General features: G+C 38.5%; 1 protein-coding gene across 5 annotated transcripts in view; it reads left to right on the forward strand.

Moving 5' to 3' along the window:
* The window catches only part of LOC106095625 (diacylglycerol kinase eta), a 174202-nt gene that overhangs the window by 11959 nt on the left and 146535 nt on the right, over window positions 1–15708 (forward strand). For all 5 annotated transcript variants that reach the window (XM_013262896.2, XM_013262891.2, XM_013262893.2 and 2 more), the window contains exon 2: window positions 6513–6623. In XM_013262896.2, coding sequence (XP_013118350.1) covers window positions 6513–6623 — 111 coding nt within the window. The remainder of the gene's footprint in view (window positions 1–6512; window positions 6624–15708) is intronic.

Raw genomic sequence — 15708 nt, forward strand, 5'->3', positions numbered from 1 at the left:
AAGTATAGATTGGAACACATGAGGGGCATCGCCGAATCTAATTACAATATCTTGTCTACTAGGAATATGGTTTCTTTATACGGTCAAAAATGAAAATTTCAAGGTAGTATTACCCCCATTCTAAGGTAGAGGGTATAAAGAAATCAAATGCCAACACTATATAGGAAAATGGTCATATTCACTATCCTTAATCTTACCCGATTTAGCTGAAATTTTGTACATTGGCTTCTTATAAAGGGTGATTTTTTTGAGGTTAGGATTTTCATGCATTAGTATTTGACAGATCACGTGGGATTTCAGACATGGTGTCAAAGAGAAAGATGCTCAGTATGCTTTGACATTTCATCATGAATAGACTTACTAACGAGCAACGCTTGCAAATCATTGAATTTTATTACCAAAATCAGTGTTCGGTTCGAAATCTGTTCAAATTTTGACAAATTTTGTTCAGCGATGAGGCTCATTTCTGGTTGAATGGCTACGTAAATAAGCAAAATTGCCGCATTTGGAGTGAAGAGCAACCAGAAGCCGTTCAAGAACTGCCCATGCATCCCGAAAAATGCACTGTTTGGTGTGGTTTGTACGCTGGTGGAATCATTGGACCGTATTTTTTCAAAGATGCTGTTGGACGCAACGTTACGGTGAATGAACACATTTCGAACCGAACACTGATTTTGGTAATAAAATTCAATGATTTGCAAGCGTTGCTCGTTAGTAAGTCTATTCATGATGAAATGTCAAAGCATACTGAGCATCTTTCTCTTTGACACCATGTCTGAAATCCCACGTGATCTGTCAAATACTAATGCATGAAAATCCTAACCTCAAAAAAATCACCCTTTATGAATGTGTGGTGCAAATGGGTGAACTTTTATATGCACTGCTCCCATATAAACACATTTTTCTATTTCACTTCTTGAGCCCCTAGATGAGGCAAATTTTATTCGATTTAATCAAAAATTTACAAACTATGTAGAAGAGGCACTATGTAGACGGGCCGTAGGCTCGAACGGGGTGATTAGACCAATACTTACTTACGCCTCAGTAGTTTGGTGAACTGCTATCGAGAAAAAGTGCAACATAAGGACCACACAACAGGTTCAGAGAACATGTTGTCTTGGCATAGGCGGAGCGATGAGGACCACGCCCACTAGGGCACTGCAGACTATTCTAGATATCCGACCCATTGACATACAGATTAAGTGTGAGGCAGCCACTGCGGCTATGAGACTTAAGGCGATGGGAGAATGGATAGTGGATGGGAGCAGCTCATACCATCGCGGTATAATCGAGGCGACGATAGGAAACCTGGAAGGAAGGGAAGAGGTTTCCGATCGAATACCTGAGATGAACCTTGAAGTCTAGTCCGAGGCATTGCTGCCATCGGGACAGTCTTGGATTGACGGAACCCTAGTATTGCCATCTGGAAGATTATGTTAGACGGATGGATCAAAGCTAGAGGACATAGTGGGCCTGGGGGTTTACATTGAGAACCCAGGGACTAAGATCTGTTTTAGACTGCCTGACCATAATACGCTCCTGCAGGCGGAGATCCGGGCGATCACGGAATGCGTGAAGTGGTGTGGTGCAGTAAAATTGCCATAAGGGCAATAACAACCAGGGCGGTAAGGTCACGAATAGTCTTGTAGTGTAAGAAGGAGATTTACACCTTATCTGAGTATGGCAAAATCCGCATCGTTTGGTGCCGGGCCATAACGGAATAAAGGGAAATGAAAGGGCAGACGATTTGGCAGAGAAGGCCAGAGGACTGCCGTCAATAAACTTGATTAAACCGAAGCCTTTCCGGTCGACGCAGTCCGAGTTAAGGGAGTGGGCAAGTTTTTAATATTCATTGTAGGATATCCAGGATAAATATGAAAAAAAAACAAAAAAAATAAACTAAACAATTTTTGTCCTGTGATACAAAATTGAGTGCAATTTTTTCCAAACATAAGATTTTGATGAAATTTTTTCCAAATACATACACAATTTAAATTAGGTGTTTACTTAGGACACTTTTAATGCAGTTTTCAAGTAGAAAATTTCAATCAAATTTTCTTTAAAGACTAAATTAAAAAAAAAAATTGTAAAGGGCAATATTTCAAAGAAAGTTATTAAAGATTAAATTTTATTGTTTTTTTCTTTTATCCCGTATGGCGAATGAGCAACGCATGGCTTCAAATTACATAAACCATACGCTACCCCCGTCTAAAGCTTTAAGAGTGTTTTTCAACTTATTTTCCCATATATTTCAATTTGTATTTTTCCATTTGGATTATCTACTCAATATAACGCTGCACCTTTGTTCAAACGAAAACTAAGATTACACTTTCCAAGTTAATAGTAATATCGATATTTTTGTCAGTTCATTAGGCATTACATCTGTCAATAAATAAAAGAAAGGCTTTTGCCTTTGCATGATGAACTACCCTTCAAACACAGACTGTTTCAACAGCTAATTTCAGTTGATTGAGGATGCAACAGGGATACTGGAACTACCAAAACAAATCTCACTCACTCACATATAAACCGAAGAACAAAACTAGCACACTGACTCCACAAATCCCCTGCCACAGTGTGCCAATATTGATGGCCCCATGTTTTGGTGCTGTCAGATTTTATGATTTTCTTGTTTACTTTCCATTGTCAGTTTTTTTCCATGGTGTTTTCTTTGCAAATCACAAATCAAAAACCGAAACAAAGTTAAACAATGAACAGAAAAAAAAATAAAATCACTACAGCCACCAACAATATCAATAACAACATTACCATAGAGCTGCCTCAACACGCCCCCACCCGCCCATCGTCCCTCACAAAAAAAAAAAAAATTCCGTTCACACCATGGCTCCAAGCGAACAAGTATCCTATACGTTTGAGTGAGCTGCCGATACCAAAACTAAAAAAAAATGTAGGGAATAACGAAAAACAAGCCGAACAGTATCCTATTGATACAAATCAACTGCCAGCATTATTGTATGTCAGGGTGAAGTGAATCGCTTTTCGAACCTGCATTGTGGCAGCCACTCACAGGCAGTGGCAGTAGCCCCACTTGAGACTGGCGGCGGGAGGAGCTTGTGGAAGGTGTTATTGGTAAAGAGCCTTCAGGTTGTGCCAGTGATAGTTGTTTGTCGATTCTTTTTGTTGATTTAGGCCCACTTGAGTGAATGTATATGAATGCTTGGATATGAATGTATGGGTATGGTTATTTTTTCTAACATCCGCACAATGGGTATATATTTACTTAGGAATAATTGGACATGCTTCAATGGTTGTATAACAATCACACAGTGGGAAATTATTTTATAGAATGCAGTGGAGTTTTTAAGAAGTTTTCTAAAGGAATTAATACAGTTCTATTTAAACAAAATTTCAACGATTTTTTTTTTTTAAATCTAAGATTAAGGGTGCAATCTTTAGTTATAATCCCATAATCCCCCCTCTTTGAACTTAACCTTAACTGGATATAAAAAAGCAAGTTAGCAGAGACAAAAGTCGGGCGGTGGCGACTATACAAAAGCCTAAAACTACTTTAACAACTACTTTGCTCTATAGGTATAAATCGGAAAATACATGTATATGGGAGATATATCAAAATCCGATTTAAATAATCCGCAAATCAGTGTTCTTTTTTCGTTTGCTTGGGACGTCAACGATAGGTGAGTCCGATCTTTCTATTCTTTTGTTTCACATAGTAGTTCTCATAGTTTTCTGGAGGCGCATTACTGGCCCAGTGCCTCAACCGCATGGGTTTTGTGGGATTACACATATATCCCTCGTTGTGGCGAGCAGCTTGCTCCGACGCTCGTCTCCAGCCACCCCTAACCTGGGAACAGACGCTTATGTTAGCAATTAATTTTGTCATTCCGTTTCCAAATTGCAAATTTTTGTTATTTCACCCATTAATATTTCGTTGGGCAACAGCGGGGATACTTCTCTCACATCAATGTCAATTGTCCGATAAAATGTTATGCTCAGTGATAAGTCACTTTCTTTAAATGGACTTCCTGCCTATGAACAAAAAACAAGTAAAAAGGCGTCAAGTTCTTTGCGTTAAGAACTTTAGATACCCACCACCTCGGGGATGTATATAAACCACCTTTCTTCAAAATACGGTGAAAAATGCATACCTTATGCCCATAGCAGCTATATCGAAATATGTTCCGATTTGGAATTCTAATAAGTACAAATTGTTGATTGTACAATTGTGTATAACAAAATATTGGTCTTTTTAGTAGCTTTATCTAAAAATAAACCGATCTGAAATATATACGACACGGATATCAAACAGCCTAACAAAATCGGATTATAAATGCGCATTTTGTGGGGCCCAGACTTTAAATGGAGAGATCGGTCCATATGGCAGTTATATCCAATTATGGACCGATTTGGGCCAAGTTGCAGAAAAATGCCGAAGAGCCTTACACAACTCACTGTCCCAAATTTCGACGAAATCGGACAATAAATGCACCTTTAATGGGCCCAAAACCTTAAATCGAGAGATCAGTCTATATGGCAGCTATATCCAAATCTGCACTGATCTAACCAAAGGATGTCGAAGGGCCTAACACAACTCACTGTCCCAAATTTCGGCGAGATCGGACAATAAATGCGCCTTTAAGGGGCCCAAAACCTTAAATCGAGAGATCGGTCTATATGGTAGCTATATCCAAATCTGGACCGATCTTAGCCAAATTGAAGAGGAATATCGGAGGGCCTAATTTCAACAAAATCATATAAAAAATGCGGCTTTTATGGGCCAAAGACCCTATATCGAGAGATCCGTCGATATGGCAGCTATATCCAAATCTGGACCGATCTGAGCCAAATTAAAGAATGATGTCGAGGGACTTAACTTAACCCACTGTCTCAAATTTCGGCGACATCGGATAATAAATGGGCCTTTTATGGATCCAAAACCTTAAATCGAGATATCGGTCTATATGGCAGCTATATCCAAATCTGGACCGATCTGTGCAAGATTGCAGAAGTATGTCGAGGGACTAAGCCTAACTCAATGTCATAAATTTCGGCGACATCGGACATTAAAGGCGCCAATTATGGGCCCAAAACCTTTAATCGGCAGATCGGTCTATATGGCAGCTATATCCAAATCTGGATGGATCTGAGCCAAATTGAAGAAGAATGTCGAAGGGCTTAACACAACTCAATGGTGCAAATTTCGGCAAAATCGGATTATAAATGTGGCTTTTATGGGCCTTAGATCCTAAATCGTGAGATCGGTCTATATGGCAGCTATATCGAAATCTGGACCGATCTGGGCCAAATTAAAGAAGGATGTCGAAGGTCTAACGAACCTCACTATTCCAAATTTCAGCAAAATCGGAAAATAAATGTGACTTTTTTGGGCCTAAGACTCTAAATCGGCGGATCGTTCTTTAAAAGACTGTAGGGTGATTTCAACAGACAGACGGACGGACATGGCTAGATCGTCTGAGATTTTTACGGTGATAAAAAATATATATACTTTATAAGGTCGGAAATTGAAATTTCGATGTCTTGCAAACGGAATAACAAGAATATGTGCAAAGTTTCAGCTCAATATCTCTATTTTTAAACACTGTAGCGTTATTGCAACAAACATACTGCCATGGTGGATAGATATGGCTGGATTGTTTTGGGTTTATATGACGGTCAAGAATATATATACTTTATTGTGTCTGAAATGGATATTTCGATGATGTGCAATTGAATTGGGGCCACCGTAGTACATAAGTTAGCATGTCCGCATATGACGTTCAACGCCTGGGTTTAAATCCTGTCGAGAATATCAGAACAAAAAAATCAGCGGTAGTTTTACCCTCCAAATGCTGGCCCTCCAAATGGTGAAATACTACTTGTACAAATTTCTCGCCAAGAAGGTGTCGCTCTGCGGCACGCCTATCGGACTCGGCTATAAAAAGGAGGACCCTTAACATTGAACTTAAACTGGAATCGGACAGCACTCGGTGATATGTGAAATGTTTGCCTCTGTTCCTAAATAAATGCTTCATTTGCTGACCAATCTGCTCTTCTTAGGGCTAACATTTCATTCATTTGTGAATATCACTTTTTTCGCCCACGGTGCATTATCTTCGTGCTTTCTCATTCTTAACTTACCTGCCGCTGCTTGTTTGGGGGATTGTTTTGGTGGCCTGCGAAGTGTTATAAAGTGAAAATGAATATTTTGCACGTGATTGAGGGAAAGCCAAATCGCGCAATCAATCGTTCATGTTTTCCGGGCAAACGGCAAATGTTAGCAGAAAATTTCAACAAAAGAAAAGTTGGAAAACAATGGAGTAGGCGGTAACAGCAACAGCCGCTGCCGTAAAGAAAACAAAATGCATTGATTACAAACAAACACTCGTTTACATAGACATACAACCATACATTCATGCACTCATAGACCTTTGCTGCAATTAAGGAACGCAAATTGCTTATAAATTTAATTCGTATAAGTTTTAAAGTTCCTTTACTCAATCGCTCTTTTATTCTCTCGCTATTTTTCTTTTCAGGTTGCCATTAAGGAGGGTTTCCTGCTTAAACAAACGTGGTCCTTTCAACGTTGGCGTCGGCGTTTCTTTCGCTTGAAACGCAATAAACTCTACTATGCCAAGGATCCCAAGGTCAGTGTAAATCATATTCAAAAACTAAACAACGATGCCTTTCAAACTTGATTGCGAACAGGAAAAACTGCACACACATACACACACACACACACACACACACACACAATTTTACTTGAAAAATTTCGAAAGTGCAGTTGTTAAGCTTCAATAGCAATTGAAAAGTTTGCCTTTTTTCAGCTAAGTAGCATTGGCATCATTTTAAGTGCCTTGCAATGGCTTATGACGTCTAAGGACGACGTGCATTTAGGTGGGGGAGGGAGGTAGGAAAATGAAGGACATTGATAAGTTTGATTGAATGTGGTCAACATCATAAAGGAGACCTCTTGAATTTCATTAGCTTGACAAATGTCACATCCGGCCTTCCTTACAACACAATCACAAGGACCCTGTGCAAGCACAATTATAAAAATATCCTGTGACGTGCTGCATAACATTTCGCTTTATTAGATCATGTAGTGTGCAAGGGTCTAGTCTGAGCAAAACTCCACATAAATGTCTATAGATGAAACAAAACGGCATGGCACGCATATTTCACCGGCCTTATTGCTCGTCGGATGGGGGGGATCTTGCCAATGTTCATCGTTTAATTTTACCAACTACCAGCTTTAATGTTAATGCGTGCACGAATGATAGCAAAACCAAAACAAAAGAAAGTCAGATAGAATAGACAAATACACAAAGTATAAGGGGGTCACAACACCAGAGGATCTATTTCCGACATCATTCGATCGGCTGTGCTAAGGTGTAAGCTGCACAGCATGCCCTCCCTTCCTGTTTACCAAAAGCATCCAAAGAAATCGCTTCTTGGTTGGTAAACCCATAATATTTACCCTACCTTCCTTTACCGACCCTACAAATCAAACTCAAAGGTTTGGGCTTACTCCATATTTAACAAATTCATTAAATTTATTAAGAAAAAGTTCATTATCAAATCCGGTCGCTCACTATAGAGATGAATCACATCATACTTTAAAAACAGACAAAAAAAAAAATATAATAAAAGAAATATTAAAGTCAAGGCTAACAACCAATTTTTTTGTATATCTAAATTGATCCTTTAATTTACTAAAATTATTTTCATAACTCTAAAAAAAAACTAATCATTTAAATTAAATCTCAAAACTTAACAAGAAGGGTTAAAAAAAACACGGCATGAAAAAAAAATATTTATATAATATATCAAATAAGAATCAATAGGCGAGTTTATTTGAATTCGTAGCACGGCAGAAAAAAAACTAAATCGGCTGTGAAACAAACTTCATTTAAAAGGCTCATTATGAAAAAAATGATATGTAGCTGTGTGAGTGTATTTCCATTTGTACTTCTGTTAAAGTAAAACAGCTGTGAGTGCATTGACCCCTTTTTTCCCTTACTTCATTTTTTTCCTCTAATCACGCATACATCAACACAACCCACTCGGTTGTATAAAACGAAAAACTAATTTTAAATCGCGAAGTTTTGACTAATATGCAGCCAAATTTCAATAAAAATGGTATCAAATGTAAAAACAATATTTTATAGGCATACTGGGCTAGATATGTCAATGATCAAAAGGCACAAAACGTACATTCATATAAAAATATTGCCAAAAAAATTGTATCAAAGCTATTTCAATCGAAGCAGTGCTTTTCAGACCCAAGAACATTTTCTGAGAGTCTTGTTAACAGCGAATCAACATAGTTAACAGAGGTTCCAATAGCATGTTAACACTTTAGCATTGACATATCCACCAGCACAGAATCAGATATATATGTATATGCAGGATATTTAACTGAGCAAACACAAACAGATCATCTGAAAGTTGCCAACTTGCAAAAATTCCAATTTAAAAATTATGGGGGAAGATTTAAAACATTTTTAAATTAATTTAAAAGAAAAAAATTATTTAATTTGACAAAAATTACCTGAGAGAGGTAACGGCATCTCTCTCACTCTCCGAAAAAAAATAAATCTGTTTGGCTTTGCTCAGTGGTAGTATAACAGTTTGCACTTACTTGGTTTTTGTTGGAGCTCCCACGTTGAAAGGCCTTTCGAGGGGTGAGGGGTTATTAAAACAAACCAGCAAACTCCAGCCAATTGCAAGTTTTTAACAAAATACGCGGCATACACAAAAAATCACTTTTTTCAATATAGTCTTTAACATTTGATACGATTCACTCTATCGGTCTTTTTTTATATTCGCCTTTTTCTAAAACATTGGATTGCCAAACTACTTTTACCAAAAAAAAACTCTCAATTATGCATTAACTTTTTGTTTCACTTCCGATTCGGTTCTCCATCTCTGCCTTACAAATGAGCAAAAATTAAACTATATAACACTTGAGGCAAATTACGTGGGCAAAAATACGGAAAAATAATTATTTTTTTAAGGTCTTTTTTTTAGCAAGTTACAAAACCTAAGAATTAGCACGCAAGAGTTTTTTTTTCCTTTTCGAGAGTGATTTTTCAACCAAAACGCGTTTGTTTCGATTCCCGAAAAACAAAAACTAAATGAGTTGCACCAATCCCGACGGCTCTTTTTTTCTCTTGTACTTGAAACCAAGACAAACGATCCATTTAAAACACCAGAATCCACAGATCAAAAAAAATGAAAAGACTTTTGTTAGACTCTCTCAGGCAGCCAAATCTGCACAGCAGAAACAGAGAAATCCATATGAGCACAGGGAAAGGGGGAATCCTAGAATCAGAGAAACAAGGCCCACAGAACAATGAGTTCTCCAAAGAAATTGAGAAATTGTTTAGAAAAAATGCCACCTTACCAAATGTATTAATCCAGGAGTTAAATGATCACAGGGGACCAACACTCCAGCTTTGGGGATAAAACCCTCAGCAAAAAGAAAATGCAGGAAACCAACACTTGCAACAATTATTTACCCGCGATTTTATAAATAAACATCGATTCTGCAGGACAATAAAAAAATAAAAATTGAGGAGAACTGCCACCAACAAAAAAAAATTTTAATCCCTTTTTTACTAAAGCAAGGATAACGCTTTTACACTTTTAAAGAATCTCAAGTCCTTTACGACACAAAAACTTAATCTTTTGGGTGCACACGGTTGCAAGGTTGGAGCAAAATGGATCTCAAATCAGTCTGCTACCACCTTTTGTAGCCTCGACCTAAACAATGGGGCAAATTGCTGAATTACTACCACAAATTAAAATTCTCAAAACCAAAAATGTCTTCTTTTACATACATGCCACAAATACAATAATAATCCATTTGTGAGTGTATGGGAACTCCAATGCGAAAGAAAAGCTACAAAGAACATAGAAAAGAAGTTAACATTCACCACTATGGCTAAGGGGAAATTATAGCAACTTTTCAATATGGAGACAAAGTGCTCTAAACCTATGATTTGGTCGGACTTATATGTGTGGATGTTAACAACCAAAACCATTTTCCACCTTATCCAATAGTTGTCAAAAAAAAGAAAACCAAAAGGAAAAAAAATTAAACAACTCATTTGAACTTTGATGTGATCAAATGATCAAAAAAAAAGAAAACAAATGAAATGAAACAAACAAAAAAAAAAAAATAAATAAATAAAAAATATAAATGTATAAAGAAACACTGCTGCCGGTATTCGAACTCACGCTCACCGGTTCGTAGGCTGTAACGCTTCCCCTAGGCTACCGCCTATGATGCGTCTCTGTTAGCTAAGTGATTATAACACATGATCACACTAAGCTTTGAATCATCAACAGCGGTCAATGTAAGTGAATCCAACTGTAACAGTGCTACAAGGAAGAAGAAGAAGAAAAACAGCATAGGCAAAGCTCCAAATATGTTCCAATAAGGGAACAACATGAGACAAGCAATCACAACAACAAAAATACTCTAGCATCCACATTGTATGTTAACTCGCGTTGGGGTTGGAAAAAAAACAGGAATGTCCATATCTATTATCAGGCGGGCCAATTCCAAGAAATATATTCATATTGGGTACATCGACATGCGCCACTACAAATACCCCCCGCCAAAATCAGGCTTAATGGACAAATTGGAGATTAAGTCTGATACCGCATGGAGATGTAATCTATTGCCTCATATCTTTTGCATGATATGTACCAACCAACTTGCCTTGAAGATCTTCAAGTTCTTAATAACAAGTACCAATTCTACGACGAACCCTGCATTTAATAAACGTAGGTGCAAGTTTAGCATTGTATCCTTTTTCAAAACTGCTTTGGCTAAAATTTCGCCTGTACACCTCTTGACCAACATTATATGACACTTCACGCGAACGTAGGTTGTATTGTCTTTCATTACGATCATGTTGCACTCTCATCACATTAGCAGCTTTAGATCTAACAACATCAAAGGTGTCCGATCTATTAAATTGTATCGCCCTATCCTCTAAAGCATTCAGTTTTCTTAGCAGTTGGTAAATAGAACCATTAGTCACCATATTTTGACCAAAAACCATAAAATAAGGGGAAGTCCCAATGGCAGTATGTACTGTCGAACGCAAAGCACACGCAATGTGGCTTAGTTTTTCATCCCAATTTTTTTGATCGGGTTTTACATATGCTTTAATAGCAGAAATGACGGATCGGTTCACCCGTTCAGAGGCATTAGCCTGTGGCGAATGAACTGCGGTATAAATATGAGAAATCTTATAAAAATTCAAAAGATCATTAAATTTCTTTGCTTTGAACTGCGTTCCATTATCCGAGATAACGCTCTCTGGTACACCAAATGTGTGAAACAAATCTTCTTCCATATACTTAATAACAGCATCAGCTGTAAACTTTTTAACCGGGCGGAGAAAACAAAATTTTGAAAAATGATCAAGGACAATAAAAATTCCAATATTCCCTGAACTGGATCGAGGGTAAGGTCCTATGAAATCAACATATAAGCGCTGAAAGAATCTATGGGATGAACCAGTGTCACCCATGGGTGGTCTCATAACAACATTAGGGTGCTTTGTACTCTTACAAACTTCACACGAGTTAACATAATTCTTAACATCCCAAACTAAGTTAGGCCAGAAATAGTATCTGCGAATTCTTTCCAATGTTTTATTAATCCCACAATGCGAAGACAAGGGGTCATCATGATGTTTCTGCAATACCTCTGGAACCATACTTTTAGGAATCCATAGCTTCCAAATCATGTCATCAGCAAGCTGTTCTCCAACGGCGTGTTCCGTTCGTCTGTATAAATAACCATCGATAATCTTCAAGTCGGGAGTGGAATCGATATTATCTTCAACCCTTCTCAATAAGTCCTTGTAGTCGTCAGAGGAAAAATGTTCAGATTTTAAATCAACAAAAAACCCCGCGTTCATTTCTTATCTCGGACAGACCGCATATTTCGGACAAGTCATCGGTATTCGTACGCGAAAGCGCATCAGGAACTATATTCTGCGACCCTTTTCTATGCTCAATTTTAAACCGGTATCCTTGAAGCTTCAAGGCCCATCTAGCTAGCCGCGTGCTTAAGTCAGTTTGGGACATGAGCCATTTAAGAGAGGCGTGATCAGTAATCACCGTGAACTCATGTCCCTCGACATAAGCTCGAAACTTTTTAATGCAAAGCATTGCTGCCAAGCATTCTTGTTCAGTGACACTATAGTTACGTTGGGCTTGGTTAAGTTTCTTAGACATAAACGCCACAGGAAACTCATCGCCCTCCGCATTCTTTTGCACCAAGACTCCTCCTATTCCTGTTTTGCTGGCATCACAGTGTATAAAAAACGGCTGTGAAAAATCAGGACTGTGCAAAACAGGGGCTGAGCTAAGAATGGATTTCAAATCTTCAAAGGATTTTTGGGCCTCCTCGGTCCATACGAATTTTCGATTAGTCTTTAACAAATCAGTTAAGGGACTAGAAATAGCAGCGTAATTCCTGATGAACTTTCTGTACCACCCTGATATACCTAGAAATCGTCGGACTTGTTTAACCGATCTCGGTGCCGGGAATTCAGTAATGGCCGAAATTTTTCCTGGATCGGTACGAATGGTCCCGTCCCCAACTACATGGCCTAAATATCGGACTTCTGTCATACAAAATTTGCTTTTTCCTACGTTTATTGTAAGTCCAGCATTACGAAGACACTTAGCCACTTCCTTGAGTACCTCTAGATGCCGATCAAATGTGGGAGATACCACTAGAAGATCGTCCAGGTAGACCAAAACCTCAGCTCTGAGAGATGCCGGTATCACCCTATCCATAAGCCTGCACATGGTTTGCGGGGCATTACATAAGCCAAATGGCATAACTTTAAAATGATAAAGGGGTCTCCCAGGAACCGTGAATGCAGTCTTACCTTTCGACGATTCATCTAGCGGTATCTGCCAGAATGCATCCTTCAAATCAAGGCTGGATATAAATTCAGCTTTAGGCAAACGACTCAAGATACCATCGATATGTGGAAGTGGATAAGCATCCCCCTCTGTAACAGCATTAAGTTTTCTACTGTCCAAGCATAAGCGATTCTTGCCTGGTTTTCTATGCAAAACAATCGGTGAAGACCAAGGACTAGTGGACTCCTCTATTACACCCATAGCCAACATGCGATCAAGCTCTTCGTAGATTAGCTTCTCAATCGCCGGAGAGACAGGGAAATGCCTTTGTTTTATCGGGGTTGCACCACCCGTATTAATAGTATGGCAAATAACATTCGTTTTCCCTAGGCCCTCTTTCGCGAACGAAGGAAATAAATCAATAGCACATTGCAGCTGAAACTTCTGATCCACCGAGAGATATTTCTGGTCTAAATTTTGGGCATCGCCTACTGAGAACGATAAACTGGAAATTCCATTTAAAAGAGACTGAGGAAGAAGGTTATATTTCCTCCAAAAATCAATGCCAAGTATCAAATCCTGTGACAAATTAGGAACCACATAAATAGTAATGGGCTCACTTTTATTTCTAAAAACCACTTCAGTCGTAAAAACACCCGCAATCCTTTGAGGTTTACCATCTGCCGTATTGACAGTGGTGTTTAATTTCTTATAAGGAATCTGAGATCCTAGAAAATCTATAGCGGCTTGAGCACCAAGACACGTCACGGAGGCACCAGTGTCTAAAAGACCTATCACATTTCTATCTAACAAACGCACCTCAGCATAAGGACGAACATCGCCTGGCCTCTCAAGTACTGAAACACTAAAGTTCCTTTTTAAATTCTTGACAATTTTCCAAAATTTTCTCATCCTTTTGCTTGACCTGGCAACCCTAGGCTCTTCATTGAATATCCTGTCTCTGACCTAGAGATAATTTTTTAACCTCACATGAAAAGGTATTATTGGACGAGGTCCTGTAGTAGTAGGGCAAGTACTTTGAATCACAGTATTATCCTGGGTATCATAATTTTTATTTGAATATTCAGTATTATGGGTTTCCTCAGGTTGAGTATCCGAAGGAAAATTTGAACGAGAAAATATTTTTACATGGTCTGTGAGGATTGTTGACAAGTTTTCGGTCTGGGTGCACTTCTCAGTGCAGAGCTCTGGAAGTTTTTTGGATTGTCATTACATTTCCTACAATTGGGTTTATATACTTGTGGAGTACCACAACCATAACAAAAAACACTGCGATCAGCTAAACATTCTTGGTATCTATGACCTGTATGCCTACAATTCCAACACACAGATGAGACCTCCGAAACTTCTTCAAACTCAAGTAATTCAGGCTCGTTAACTTCATTGAATTCAACTTCTGCTGCACGCTTTGAAAAATGATTATGCCTGCTACCGGAGAATCCATGCTTACGACTCATATCCTGTAGGAAGAACTCCCTACGCCGACAAATTTCACGCAATTGACCAACCGAGCTAATCGACATATTTAATATTTCATGCTGGATATCTGGTTGTAGATTGCGACGTAAGATTTCAACCAGCGTTTTATCATCAAGGGGCTTATCAAGTCTATCGACCAAGTCTATGACTGAATCATAAAAAGTGTCGAACGGTTCGTTTGGCTTTTGCTTCCTGTCGCGTATTAATTCTCTTATGTCAATATCAGTTCTGGAGTCCCTATAATGCTGACGTAATGCTCTACAAAGATCGAACCACTGAACAACACGTACAGTACGGTGGAACCTCCAAAACCAGTCACTGGCTTTGCCTTCAAAAAGTGCACTTGCGCTACGACAAAGGATGTCAAAATCACCATTTAATGTCTGTCTAGTTAGGGCTTCAACACGATAAATAAAATTATCAACAGGTAAGCTGTTCGAACTACCATTGAACTTAATCTTCCAATTGGCAATTATTTGGCTAACCTTATCAGGACGAAAGGCTAAATCATGGCTTAAATTTGGGGCACTAAATCGAGATCGGCTTGCAGAATTACCATCATGGTTACTTCTACCAGAATCATTATTCACCTGTTCATTATTTGAATATGGCAACCCCAGCAACTGCTCCAATGTCCTCTGCTCAACCTCACCTACATTCAGCATAGAGGGACGGTTTCTATTGACTACCGGCGAAGATGCGTTAGCAATCTGTGGAGCCTGATTAATATTTAAACGAGCAAGACTAACCTCAACACTCTTCTCGACCCACGAAGTTACCTGATTGGAAAGAGACTGAACAATCTCTGTTTGTTGCCTATTCATCATTGCAGTCACTAAGTCCTTTATGCTGTCCAAAGTCAAGCTGGGTTGAGGTAGTGACATACCTGCACTAGCATCTAAATTTGTAGTTATATCCTGGTTAGAGGATCCTTCAGCCCTATTGTCATCATAGCTCTTGGCTTTTGCAGACGACCTAGTTGCAACCGATGAAGTTGTTTTCTGCGAAGTTGCAAGACCGGACTTTTTGCTGTCCTTGACTATGTTCGACCCACACACTGGACAATCAGACTGAGTTTTAATGTAATTCGTAATGCATATTTTATGAAAGGAATGTCTACAGGAGGTTTCTGTTAAAAGTAATGGATTCTGAATAACAGAACTACAAATCTGGCATAAAAGCAAGTTACCCTCAACAGCTGTTCCAGCAGCTGAAATATGTTCAGAACTTCTTTCAAGGGGCATTTTCAAATAACATTAAAAAAATCAAAATCTAAGGCAAATCAAGACAAAATAATAACTAAAAAAAATCAAAAAGTAAATAAAAACA

The sequence above is a fragment of the Stomoxys calcitrans genome, chromosome 2 (assembly GCF_963082655.1).
Source record: "Stomoxys calcitrans chromosome 2, idStoCalc2.1, whole genome shotgun sequence".
Lineage (NCBI taxonomy): Eukaryota > Metazoa > Arthropoda > Insecta > Diptera > Muscidae > Stomoxys > Stomoxys calcitrans.